This window comes from Mauremys reevesii, linkage group 8 (genome assembly GCF_016161935.1).
Source record: "Mauremys reevesii isolate NIE-2019 linkage group 8, ASM1616193v1, whole genome shotgun sequence".
Classification (NCBI taxonomy): domain Eukaryota; kingdom Metazoa; phylum Chordata; order Testudines; family Geoemydidae; genus Mauremys; species Mauremys reevesii.
In genome coordinates, this window is record NC_052630.1 from 80,595,775 (window position 1) to 80,610,087 (window position 14,313).

Here is a 14,313-nt window from a genome sequence, read left to right on the forward strand (position 1 = left end):
TCTTCCCTTTTCTTCCTCGTCTTCCGCCCACCTATCATAATGCACTGGCCACGAGTCTTTTCCCCCTTCTCATGGTTTAACCATGAGAGAGGTTTATAGGTCTGCTGCAGCCTCCAAGTTAATGTAACTGGTTCTTCACTTCAAGCAGGGTCATAGCTCCACAAACAAGCCAGCCTGGACATTGTTGCCTATCGCTGAGCTTGCCACATCTCTGGCTGTTAGTTACCATCTACCCCAAGAATGATGTAATTTTCATCATCAGAGACAGAGTTCATCGTGACATATATAGTTAAAGTTACTCAATATTTTTCCATTATGATCTTCTCTTATCAGTTGCCAAACTTTAATGGTTTGGATGGAAATTTCCCATGCTTGCTCTCTGCCTCGGTTTGAATTCCTTTTGAAACTTTCAGTGAAAACAGTTTAGATATTCCCAAGGTGTTACATATTTTTGCCATCCCATCTGAAATATTGTCCTACAGAATCTTTGAAGAGTTCTGATACCTCCAGGCTTTAGATCAGAAACTTGAAATTTGGTAAGAGAATGATTCTGGGGACAGGGAAGTGCCATCTGCTGTTCCATGGAAATCCATCCAAATTTGGTCAAGGTATAAGACTCTGAAAATCACCATTTCCAGATGCTCTGAGGAGCTTGTGAGAGGCCTATGGCTAAAGTTTCTGACCATTCTCTCTGCACTGCGCATGCTTTCGGACACACAGAGTCAGAAAGAGAGCTCCAGACAATACGCAGACAAAGCAGCAACTGCAAAATACCCTTTGACCTAGGCCAAGGGAAGTTAGGCTGGGATCAAGGAGGAGATAAGGAGTTCTAGACTTCGCTCTTCCCCTGACCAGTTTCTGTTGTTTATTAGTATGGGGGCATCTTATTATTGAGTACAAGGCCTCAGGCCCTACGTTAGAAGGAAGACAAGTATCCTTTCCCCCAGAGGTGTTAACTAAAATCACTTTTGGCAGAGCTGTGAATAGAACCCAGGTTTCTAATATGATAAACCCGTTAGCCATTTCCCTACACTGCAGTTTATAACAAATATGCTAAATCTGTGTGCATGGCTGTGCTGTATGTACCCCTAGACCACCCTCCGTTCAAGGGTAGGAAAAGAAGAACCCAGAGATCCTGATTCCTAACATCCTGCTACGGTATAGCAAACATCCGTTCTAGCAGTCAGTCTACATCGGGGTGGGCAAACTTTTTGGCCTGAGGGCCACATCGGGGTTGTGAAACTGTGTGGAGGGCCAGGTAGGGAAGGCTGTGCCTCCCTAAACAGCCTGACCCCCACCCCCATCCGCTCCCTCCCACCCCCCTCAGAACCCCCGACCCATCCAACCCCCCTGCTCCTTGTCCCCTGACCGCCCCTGCCAGGACTCCTGCCCCTAACCACCCCCCGGGACCCCATCCCCATCCAACCCCCCCTGTCCCCTGACTGCCCCGACCCCTATCCACACCCCCACTTCCCGACAGGCCCCCCCAGGACTCCCATGCCTATCCAACCTCCCATGTTCCCTGCCCCCTGACCACTACCCCCCAGAACCTCTGCCACATCCAGTCGCTCCCTGTCCCCTGACTGCCCCCTGAAACCCCCTGCCCCGTATCCAACCCTCCCCCCCCCCATAACATGCTGCTCAGAGCAGCAGAAGCTCGCTGCCCGGCTGGAGCCAGACACACCAGCTCACTGCCCGGCAGGAGCGGCAGGCCAGAGCACTGGTGGCATGGTGAACTAAGGCTGTGGGAGAGGGGGGGTTAGCCTCCCTGGCTGGGAGCTCAGGGGCTGGGCAGGACGGTCCCGCGGGCCGTAATTTGCCCACCTCTGGTCTACATAGAGGATAGCAGCTAGCTGCTGTTGCCAGTTACTCCTTTAGCACAAGTGATAGGTCTGTTTTGTGGATTCCTGCTGATGACCCCTGTGGAGATCAGTATCATTCCACATGATGGAACATCCGTTTCTCATTCTTCTTTTTAGAAAAAAAAAACCAAAAACTAAAATTACATACAAAAAGACCTTACATTTAAAGAATAGTGATGCTGCAAAATCAAGCACTGAAAAGTTAGGAAATGCCAGAATTAATGTTACACTGGCAACCTTAATTCAACCCCTTCTCCATACGCATTATGATGCAATATTTAATTACATTATCACATATTTATTGAACAGGGTTTCTTCCTCATTTAATGCATGGGATGAACAGGGTTGCAGGAAGAGAAAAGATGGTCTCTTGTGTTGAAGATGCTGAACTGGGACCCAGAAGAGCCAGTTCTATTCCTCCTCTGCCACAGACTTTCCTATGTGATATGAATGTATATGTGTATATTCTACGCATGTGTTCTGTGGGAGTCCGCGGGGGCTGATTTAGAGTTGGATGAGTAACTTTAATTCTGGCATTTCCTAACTCTTGGCTTTGCTGTGTGAGTGTGTGAGAGAGAAAACAAAAATGTCTAAATTTATTTTTCAGGTTTTGGGGCTTTTGTCAAAAAAAAAGAAAGAAAGAAAAAAACTGAAATGTGTTCAGGCTTTTGACTAACACATCTGCTTGATGACGTTTTGGCCAGCTCTCCTACCTGTTTAGTACACATATTCACTGTATACTGTGTGTGTCTGTGGGGTCCTTGGGATGTTAAGGCACTTTAGGTGTGACATTTCTGCTGATGGTTGTGACACTCCTGTAATGAACTCTACACGAGCGGAAGCCTGAAATCACTGAGGCTCTGCACAAGGGCCTGTCTGAATGCACTGGGGTCTATTATTATTAAATAGCTAACACAACACTGTTTTAAAGGATGCCAGACATGTTTAAAGTATCGCTTAAACTCGTCAACATTTCTCTTTCACGTGTATTGCTGTTTCACAGTTAGGGTTATTTAGCTTACCCATTACCTCAGTTTGGCTGAGGACATGCTGTAAAACACTACAGAAAAGGCATTTTAGGCCATGTGAATGACTTCAATATAAGGAAAGCATGACTAAGGGCTGAGAGAATGTGCAGTGAATATTACCCTCTATAGGCTGGAGAGAATTCCCAGAAAAACTAGGCATGCAGGAAATGCCTGGCTGCTAGTATAACTGGTCATGCAAGTGCTCCTGGGCAGAAAGCCAGACTCCTACAGACTTGCTTCGTGACTGCTACAATCTTGGTACATAAGGCAATTTTAAAAAGATCTTTCCAATTGGGGGTCTGATACACAAATTAGATGAAATGACCTGTCTTTTTTTTTCCAAAAGATAGCAGTGTATTTTTGCTGCATCTGAAGGCCATTAGATTTCTTGTTTTATATGGGGATGGTTTAGAGTGTACAGCAGAGGTCTATTTACTGCTTATGGTCTTCTATGAAATGAGATTTAATTTTTTTTCCAGCCTGCAGATCTAGATGTAGCAGGAATTTCATGGGGGGAAGGTAGAGGGGAATAGTGGCACTCTCCCAAGCTTTACCCAAGCTCCACTTAGCTAAGGTTCCAAACTCAGACACTGCTTGTCGCAGAATTGTGCATATGTTCAAAACATGATTTTGCATGGTGTGCTGGCTGTTCTAACTTTGGTTCTCCCTTGGTAGGGTTTGAATAACTATAGGCAGGGGCAGATTAAGCCAGCAGTGGTTTTCAACCTTTCCAGACTACTGTTCAGGAGTCTGATTTGTCTTGTGTACCCCAAGTTTCACATCACTTAAAAACTAGTTGCTTACAAAATCAGACATAAAAATACAAAAGTGTCACAGCCCCACAGTTACTGGAAAATTGCTTACTTTCTCACTTTTACCATATTATTATAAAATAAATCAATTGGAAGATAAATATTGTACTTACAATTCATTGTATAGTATATAGAGCAGTATAAACAAGTCATTGTCTGCATGATATTTTAGTTTGTACTGACTTCGCTAGTGCTTTACATAAGAAAATAAGAACGGCCATGCTGGGTCAGACCAAAGGTTCATCTAGCCCAGTATCTTGTCGTCTGACAGTGGCCCATGCCAGGTGCCCCAGAGGGAATGAACAGAACAGGGAATCAAGTGATCCATCCCCTATCGCCCATTCCCAACTTCTGGCAAACAGAGGCTAGGGACACCATCCCTGCCCATCATGGCGAATAGCCATTGACAGACCTATCCTCCATGAATGTACACCTCTACCCCGATATAACGCTGTCCTCAGGAGCCAAAAAATCTTAGCGCGTTCTAGGTGAAACCGCGTTATATCGAACTTGCTTTGATTCGCCGGAGCACACAGCCCCCTCCCCCCCCCCGAGCGCTGCTTTACCGCGTTATATCCAAATTCATGTTATATTGGGTTGCATTATTTCGGGGTAGAGGTGTATCGAGTTCTTTTTTGGACCCTGTTAGTCTTTTTTTTTTTAATGTAGCCTGTTGTAAAACTAGGCAAATACCTAGATGAGTTGATGTACCCCTGGAAGACCTCTGCACCCCCCCAGGGGTACGAATACCCTGGATGACAACCACTGGATTAAGGCATAGGCATAATAGGCATGTTTCCCATAGTCATGTGATGACATCAGAATCTCAGTTTTAAAGAAAAAATGTTTTTTGCCCTCATAGTTGTCAAGAAAAAGCTTGAAAACATGAGTGAGGTGTAATCAATCCAGCAGCCGCTCATGCCTGGAAGGAAACTGCCTGGCCCCACACCCACCACCACAGCAGACTGGCCCCTAACCGCTCTGGAAGTGCGGCCATTCTTGGGGCTCTGCCTCTGCTCCTGCCACTGCCGAGAGGAAAGGTGACTTCTGCCACCTCTCTGGGGGCCTCCCATCTTCAGGCGACCAGCAGAGGGAGGGGAAGGCCCCAGCTGCTGCCACTACTGCATTTGAGTGGCTGCTGGATGAGAGGAGCCTTCCAATCCCCCATAGAAAATTCTATAGCCCTGTGAGGAGCGCTGGTTTCCATACCCGCCTCACTGGAAAAGGGAGGGGGGGGGGGGAATGGTAACACTTTCCCAGCATCATCCATTCTAGGCACCAGAATGAGCAACCGCTCCCAGTAGATTGCACAAATCCCCATAATAAGAATGTCTGTCTTCTTTCTTCTATGCTTAACAGCAGTGAAATCGTTAAAAACATTGACATTTAAATTGTCTTTATTGGATATCAGAGCTAACACCTCACTGAGATTAAAGGGAAGACTCCCCCTCACAGAGCTATTGTTTCAGGCCTTCTGCAGACTCAGGCAGACATGGCCGCACCATTGCTTCCCACTTTTGTACTTTTACTTGTACGTTTTTATACAAACGCATACTTTTCTCTTTAAATAAAAACTGAGATTTAGGTGAACAAGGTGGACGCCTAAAAGCAACAGTATCTTGTCAACAAGATGACAACCACTTTAATGGCGTTTTAAGTAGTAATGCAATCCACTCTGGAATGAGTGAGCAGAGTATAGTAAGAAAGAATGAGACTAGAGAGAAGCCAGGTACGTTTTGCAGAGGGGAAAGACACGCTCCTTCCAGACCTTAAAACATTTGTAAATGTGATCTTTCACGCCATCTTAAAAAGGTGGGGATAAGGGGTTAATTTGTACACTAGAATGTATGCATCTCCAAAGGGCCCCTACCTAACAGAGCACATTATTATGTTGTCCTTCGTAGGAACTAGCTAACTAAAATAATTCTCCCCTTCACTGCTGGATTCTTAGACGCTTGCTCTTGTTATTTCTAGTTAGTCCCACTCTCCTTTTCTTCTCTTGGTTAGGATTAACACAGTCATTACTTCTGTATTATTTTGTCTTAGAGGAATCCATCCAAAATGTCCTTTTGTTTAGTCTCCAGTGCATCTGCCATGTGTCTGTTGTTGTTATAGAGTAGGGTCTTCCCTCTCATTGAAGTTATTGTGCAATATTCATTATTTTCTATCTGAAGCCCTTTACGCAGTAAAAGAAGTCAAAAGAATACCGTATGAATGGTTTCTGCATCATTCTGTATTAAATACCGTTTTGCAACTTCTAAAGCAAATGTTCTGCAATGAATCACAGTATGTTCCCAAGAAGTGAACTATTGCTACAACACAATTACAATACCAGGGTTCTCTTTGCTTTTCCTCCAAGAATGGAAGAACACCAGTGTCTTAAACCCTGCTGTATCCAGGCACTGGTCCTTCTTGTACTGATACCAATAGTGTGATGCAGGCCTTGTAAAGAATATACTGCTTTAAATAGGGTCTATAACAGGGGTCAGCAACCTTTCAGAAGGGCTGTGCCGAGTCTTCATTTATTCACTCTTGATTTAAGGTTTTGCGTGCCAGTAATACATTTTAATGTTTTTAGAAGGTCTCTTTCTATAAGTCTATAATATATAACTAAACTATTGTTGTATGTAAAGTAAATAAGGTTTTTTTAAATGTTTAAGAAGCTTCATTTAAAATTAAATTAAAATGCAGAGCCTCCCGGACCCGGGCAGTGTGAGTGCCACTGCAAATCAGCTTGCGTGCCGCCTTCGGCACACATGCCATAGGTTGCCTACCCCTGGTCTATAAAGATCAGTTGCAAAGAGGAAAGACAGCTATGGAGTGTGATCTATAAAGGCCTGATTTTCCAGACACCTATTACTTACTACCATGAGCAGTGACTACTTGTGATTGTAGGCTCTACACCTGGGAAGTATTTGCAGTTATCAGTGAGAGTTTAAAAAACAGATGAGGGCAACTTAAATACAAGCAAGTTAAGATCAAAAATAGGAAAACAAAGACAATGACATCAAGAATAAAAATGCAGCCAGTGCAATAAAAGTTCTTGTTTATTCCAACAAAACCTGTTAGCTCTTTTATGGAGGTAGATGGGACCTTGGAAATTCAGAAGAATTTCCTATCTGATGAAGAAACAAGAAGTGAGAGTAAGATAAACACTTCCTCCGGAATGCATGACATTCCTTACTTCAGTTTCATATTCTCCACAGGATATGTATGAGTCAGACTACAATGTGAAGAATGTACCCAGACAAAGGAATTATTGGAGGTGTGTGCAAGTATTAGGTGCTTTATTACTTAACGGTGTGCTGTAGATCCTTTCTCTGCTTCACTTCATATGTCATTTTGTACAGACGAGCAGTAGCACAGGTGACCTCATAAATCATTCAGATGTAAATTCATCTAGACCCAATAGACTAAATTGTGCTCTTAGCTACACTGAGGTAATTCTAAAGTCAGTGGGGCTTCTCTGGATTTATACCAGTGTGTCTGAGGGAAGAAAATGGCCTAAGTTCTTTGTTCACAGGATCTTGCTGGGAGTAGTTTAAATACAGGGTTTTTCTTCTAAATGCATCACATGATCCCTGGGTATTTGGTGGTTTCTCCTTCATCAGGAGCCAGTAGATCCTGGCCAAAGGGATCGAGATTGTATGGTGGGAGAGCAAGAAAAGGGGTAACGAGATTTTGGAGTACGTACAAAGACACAAAATGCAGTGATTAAGAGGATAACTTATTTAGAATATTTGGGTGTGCTTAAGGTTTTTGGGTAAGGCCAGAGTTTGGGGCAGTTTCTTTGGGCCTCGTTCATTACTTTGTAACTCTAGTTTTATGTCGGTAAAGCTGGAGTGATGCAGTGGTGAATCTGGCTCATAGTCTTCAAATTGTTTTTTACATGTGTAATGATAGAGACGGGACATAGCCTATGTCTCCACTGGAGCTGCAAGCAGCCTGAGCTCAGATCCAGGGGGTCGGGTGGGCTTGAGAGCCCAAGTTGCTGCCTAAACCACAATGCCCACACTTCTGTTTTTAGCTAGACCCGCTAGCACCACTACCTGGAGTGAAAAGCTCATTCCCAGCTGCAGTGTTGATACCTCCTGCGTGGTTCCCCTGATGAACAAGGAGTTAACCCAGGCTCCCTGGGCAGAAGTGCTTATTGGAAGAGCTCAAAGAGGGGGTGTTTGGGAGACAGAAAAAATGTCTTTGGGAAGAATTTGGAGGCTGCTGAACCCATGCTGGGGAGTGCTACTTTTCTGCTTATATTAACTTAATTCACTTCTTTTTATAGACCTTATGAATCGCCAGTTCTTAAGGGGTGCTGAGCACCAGTATCTCCCATTGATGTGAACAAGGAGTTTGGGTATTCAGCACCCATGAAAATCACTCCATGTCCCTTAAGGAGAAAACCCTGCTGACTACGGTTTTGTGGGTGGTGGGGGGAGGTGCCTGCTGAGTCATCCCACCATTGTACAAGGGTTTTCAAAATTTAGATCGGAGTTTAGGCAGCTTGACTTCATTTCTACTTGATACCAGGAGGTTCTGTACTTGAAGTGCAGACATAAAAAGAAACCTTACTTGTTATGTAGTGAAATCGCTCCTGTGAAACCATAATCAGCTACTTTTTCTAGGTTTGCATTTGTACATTGATTTTTGGAAAGCTAGTGCACTTCCTCTAAATAGCTTCACTTCTGTCAACAGACCATGCAGCAGATGAGTGACCATCGCTATGACAAACTGACGGTGCCTGATGACGCTGCAGCAAACTGCATATATCTCAACATTCCAGGCAAAGGGCACGTTTTGCTGCACCGAGCCCCTGAGGAATATCCAGAAAGTGCAAAGGTAAAGGGAGAGTTACGAATTAGGGGCTCTTCCCGTGAGGTGCTGAGTGTTCTTGACTCCCATTGCAGTCCAATGGGAGTTGAAAATTGTCAGTACCCCCTGGGATGGGGCCGCAGTACTGTGCACAAATGCACACACATGTAAACACATCAGATGATTATTTCCAGCTCCACTACTGATTTTTGTCTGACCTTATTACTTAATCTCTTTCTCCTCCTGTTGTTCCCTTAGTGTAAAATGGGAATAATTATACTTCCCTCGCTGCGTTATTCAGGGAATTCATTCATTAATGTTTGTAAACACTTTGAGATCCTCAGATGGAAAGCAACATATAGATGCAAGTATTACTATTTATTAGCAACAACTGGCTAATCATCAAGGTAATATGGGGAAGAAACAACTGTTATTTCAAGGAAGAAACGATTATCCATAGTGAACCAGTAAGAGAATGAGATACACAATGGGTCATTACACTAATTGAATCTATTTCCCTATGTTAAGTTCTCCTCACACCTTCTATGGGCCATCTTAATTATCACTTCAAAAAGTTTTTGGTTTTTTTTCCTCCTGCTGATAGCTCATCTCAATTGATTAGACTTTTCCTGTTGTTATGCATACTTCCACCTTTTCATGTTCTCTGTATGTATAAATATCTCCTGTCTGTGTGTTCCATTCTATGCATCCGAAGAAGTGAGCTGTAGCTCACAAAAGCTCATGCTAAAATAAATTTGTTAGTCTTTAAGGTGCCACAAGTACTCCAGTTCTTTTCACAATGGGTAGAGTTACTCTTTTTAACTTGCCTAATTCCTAGCAGCACATTGGAAGTGGGGAGAGGGCTGAGGATTTTTCCCCTTTCCTCCTGTGGCCCTTCCGCCATCTATTCTGCTTTCCCTGGGGGAGAATACAAATTGCAGTTATGATGAGTTTTAAAGTCTTGAGCGCCAAAGCTGGAGTGGGGATGGGATTTGGCAACACGACTTCAAATTTGTAAATTTGTTTCCATTACATTGATTCAATAAATAGTTGGAGGAAATGGAAAGGAATGATGCTAACGTGTAATGGTTTTTTCCTTCTATTTCCTAACCAGGTTTTTGAAAAACTCAAGGACCACATGCTGATCCCTATCGCCAACACAGAAATGGAGAAAGTAGATGGGGCACTCACCTGTTGTTCTGTCCTTATTAACAAAACTTCAGAATTATGAGATATAGAATCCCTCCCTTGTAACTGGCAATAAAGTACATGCAAGGTAGACAAATCTATATCCACCCTTTTCTTGTTTTGATTGACAATCTACTGTACCACTGTGCTACTAAGCCTTGTTTACAAATGTTTTGCTTTGTGTATTTTTATGTCCCGGTAGATGGTATTTAAGGTGTATGTCTGCTTTTGCTGGGATGAATATAGTGCAATGAGCAAGCAAAAGACAACTGTGATAGCTAACCCCTAGCTTTAGTGATTTACATACTCAGTGTGAAAACTACATGGGGGGAAATTAGTTCCTAATCATTTGCTAAGCATCTCCATTGTCTTGACACCTTTCCCATGTGTTTTACCTTTTCTCTCCCTTTCTTTTCTGCCTCATCACCCTTTTTTTCTTCAGTCTTTCCCCTGTCTTCCTCTCCTCATTGTCAGGAATTCGAGATATTGGTAGCTAACGAAGGACATTCCATAGAACCATGAATTTGGGCTTGTGTAGTAAGTAGGCTTTCGTTATGATAGTTGGAACAGTGGGATATTGATTATACTCCTTATTCTGGCCAGTATCGCATGGCCACTTCTGTGTAGAATCATTTACTTCTGGGGGCATTCTGCACCAACAAAAATGGAAAAATTCTGCTCCAAAAATAGAAAATTTTGTGCACAGTATTTTTAAATTCTGCAAAATTCTGCATATTTTATTTGTCAAAATAACACTACATAATCACACCAGTTTGTTATTTTGGTAATTTACTGTCAGCAAGTATGTCTATAATAATACAGACACACACAAAAATTCCCCCAGGAGTGGTGCATTAAAGAAGCCCCTATGACAACCCAGTTCCTGTTTCTCTGCCACCTTTGCCCCCCAGAGCCCAGCTGCAGGGCCCCCCAGCCAATACACCTGAACTCCCTCCCTCCCCAAGCCCAGCCGTGGGTTCCCCTTAGCCCAGATACTCGCACCCTTCCCCCCAGAGCCCAGCCATGGCCCACACAGCCTGATGCTCAGTCCCAGGCTTGCAGGGAGTTTCCTGTGCACTGTCCTCTCCTTCCCTCAGCTGGGAATTGCAGCTGTTGGGAACCCTTTAGGTCCCTCCACCTCCCCTGGGGCAGTGTCTTCTATGTGCAAGCTGTGCTCTGCTGGGTGTTGCGGTCCCTAGCGGTGGCCAGCAGCACTGCAGCCCATTTCTGTGGGGGAAAGGAATTTCTGCATGCACATGAATTTCTGCAAAATTCTGCATTGCACATTGGTACAGAATTCCCCCAGGGGTAGTCTTGATTAGACTCAATTTCAGACTGCAGGTGGCAGCTTGGGAAAGCCTCTCTATACAGGAACATTAAAGAGGTCTGTGTCTCTGATATGCTTGGCTGATGGACAGTCTCCTTTCCTATAAGTCAATCTAGATGTGCCCAGGGGTTCAGACTCTGTCTGGTTACCTTTCTTTCAAATTGGGTGGAATGGAAGAGGCTTGTACGTATGCCATATATCAATCATCTTCTGAAAAGCCTATATTTTTGTGATCAGGTGGACCACAGAAATGAATGTTTTGAGTTACTTGTAGAAACATTATACTAAAAATATATTTATAAATATCTTTTATATCTTTTATATGTATTTTCATTTCAGCCTCTACCTATTATGTTCTTTCCTCTTTTGGAGTGAAGTTATTTTTCCTGCTAATCGGTATAGTTCCTGTCTTCTGTCATTATGTAGACAATTTACTAGCAAACCTCAAAACAAAGGAATGGCGGTAGAATTAGCTGAAGGACATTATTCCTGGAGTATGTTCATGAGTAAGGGAAACTTGTTTCCCAGAAGTCAGGCGGCATATGTATTTGATCTGTCCTTGGGGATCTCATTGGAATAATGGCCATCTGATTTTTTTTTTTAATTGTATGAGTATCTATTGTGGTAGTCAGTTAAAACAAATATATTTGTTGTGGCAAATTCCACAATATGCTTGCCCACTGACTCATACATATTTCACAACAGTAAACTGAATTATAGACAGTAGTATTTACATCAAGCTTGTTAAATCATTTGTAAACTAAGAATGGAGAAATTCCAAAACAGAAGCAGCGGTGGGAATTTTCCAGAAGGCTGACAAATAGTCTGAACACTTTATCAACTTCCTAGTCATTTCTTTCTTTGCCTGCCTGTCTCTCTGTTCCTTTGTCTGAGGTTTTCAGTTTTTTCTGATTGATACATTTCTGCTTCATCCATCTAAATCTCTCCTTCTGTCCCCCTCCTCCTGTAGTCCCTCCATTTTTCTCCTCATCCCTTTACACTCTCCTCCTTTCTTCCTCTACATTCATTTGCAAATGCCCCCATTCCACCCAGACCTTTCCTAATGTAACTCTCCCATACCCTCTCACATAGATGCCAGGAGAGAGGGAACTAATAGACCCACTTTGTTCGCCTAGAATCTGACAAAGCCTGTCTTTTCCCTGCAGATGGAAGGGGGAGCCTGCAGCAGGAGCTGTATCTCGGGAGGGGTGTTGGAGTGACTCCTCTTCTCTCCTCTTGTCTTACACCAGAGAAGATGAAGGAGTCAGTAGTGGTGGAGGCTGGTGGTTTCTTGTATTCTTTTTCCCCCTGAGAATGGAAGAGGTGGCAAGTAGCTTCCTTCCTCCACTTCCCCCTTTGAAGGGAGGGAGAGTTAGTGAATGGACAGATTGTCCTCTAGAAAAGGTAGGTGGGGATTCATGGCTGAGGTGCCTCTTATTCTCTTGTAGCTGGAAGACCAACAGCACCTGACTGCTGAGAAGGGTGGGAGCCCCAGAAACTTCCTAGTCAGGCATTATTCTTCATGCTACCCCCACCCATGCCCCCGGTCTGGCAAGTCAGGGCAGGTAGGGAGATGGGGCAGTTGGGGGACCTGGGCCAGGGAGAGCAGGAGAACCTCTCCTTCTGCTCTTAGCTTTCTCCTTTACTTTAACCCTGACTCAAGCAAAAGCAAAACAATGGCTGTTTTTTGATGCAACATGTATATGGCTAATGAACATCCTGCACATCAAACATCCTTATGAAAATACGTGCATTTTTCAGATGCCTGATGTAGATCATTGTCCATAACTAAAAAAGGAAAATCTCAAACCAAAAATGGAGATGCAACACAATGTGGTAACTGGCTGCACCATGTTAACCCTTTCATCCCAAAAATAAAACACTGCCATATCATTCCAGTGCAGAAGGTCTAGTGATAAATAGCTGGCACTGAGATTTGAATCTCTAATCAAAATTTTAAATCAAATAATTTAGCTTAGTACAAATGAAGGCACTACAGTTTGTATGACAGATCTTTTACTCTTTCCCATATGTTGTTTTCCATCATCATAAGTTTAGGAAGATCATGTGATGTGTAAGTTTCCCTTTTGAACAGAACGTGAATAAAGTGTCAGCAAGAACTCATCTCTGTTGATTAGAATGTGCATACATACTGTACCATATGATGATAAACCGCAGCTTCTCCATCCTCACATTTGTGTTTCCTACACAAATATATACTTCTCTAAGTCTTGCACATATAGCACTACAAGAAAGTATTCTGAGGAGTTTTAAGACAAGTGTATCACAGTGATTCCCATGAGAATGGTTCATAGCTCCATATGGAACACTATGTTCAATTTTAAAAATAAAAGTTCAGTGGAATGTAGAACAGTGACATCGTTTTCCCCTCTTATTGACTGCAGTTTTTGAGTAAAATGTGGAAAAATGTGGTATTATTCAGCCACATAAGTATTTAATTGCAGTCAAGGCAGAATTATCTTGGTGGTAACCATCAAAATTCATATGGAAACATTTGGAGAAACTTATTGATTGGTTCAGATTGTCTGATTTGATGGATAATTATGGAGATGAACAAGTAAGAGCACTTGAAAAGAATTATACTCTTTATATAGTGACTGTGAACAAAATATTATGGACCTCACTTGAATGAATACAAATTTTAGTGGATGTATAATGTAACTTGCATAGAGTTGCATATGAATCATGTTAGTCACTGTTCTATGTTGTATTGTTCTGCAGAACACAAACAGGATGAAAAAATCACCACAGTGTTCAATTCTGTTACTCTTGAGAACCTTATTACAGTATATTGTTGCCCACCTTTTGTGCCAAAAACATCATTGCATTTCATAGACTGTTATACTGGAAAAGATTTACTTTGATTTTTGTGTCTCTTGCAGTTTCTATACTATGTACCCCCATCACTATGGAATAAAGTGTCAGTTGTACTATGAATTGTGGTTGTCTTATTTTGAGACTGACAGCATTTTTTTGCGATTTTAGTCTATATTATTTCTCTTATGCTACCTTTTTTATTTCAAATGCTGCTTTATTTCAAATCTTAAAGGTTACTACAGGTCTAGAAATAAAACCAATAGTAGACATGTCTGTACTAAAACATTTAAGAAGAAATCATGGTTTAAGGTTAATATTTTAAAAATGTGTGTATAAAAGTGATATTGCCTTAATATTCCAGATACAGTGGTTGCCCTTAAACCTTGGATAACTAAGTAATCAGTAATTGCAGGATTCCCTAGATGGTCCCTATACTATATTGAGTATAG

General features: G+C 42.5%; 1 protein-coding gene across 2 annotated transcripts in view; it reads left to right on the forward strand.

The window, feature by feature from the left end:
• The window catches only part of DDAH1 (dimethylarginine dimethylaminohydrolase 1), a 151,626-nt gene extending 137,642 nt beyond the window's left edge, over positions 1–13,984 (forward strand). The window contains exons 5-7 of one of the 2 annotated variants that reach the window (XM_039485843.1): positions 8,395–8,538; positions 9,626–9,787; positions 12,193–13,984. In XM_039485843.1, coding sequence (XP_039341777.1) covers positions 8,395–8,538; positions 9,626–9,742 — 261 coding nt within the window. In that variant the 3' untranslated portion in view covers positions 9,743–9,787; positions 12,193–13,984. Of the gene's footprint in view, positions 1–8,394; positions 8,539–9,625; positions 10,463–12,192 lie in introns of those variants that run through there. The other variant, XM_039485845.1, reaches the window with a different exon arrangement.
• The last annotated feature ends 329 nt before the right edge of the window (positions 13,985–14,313 follow it).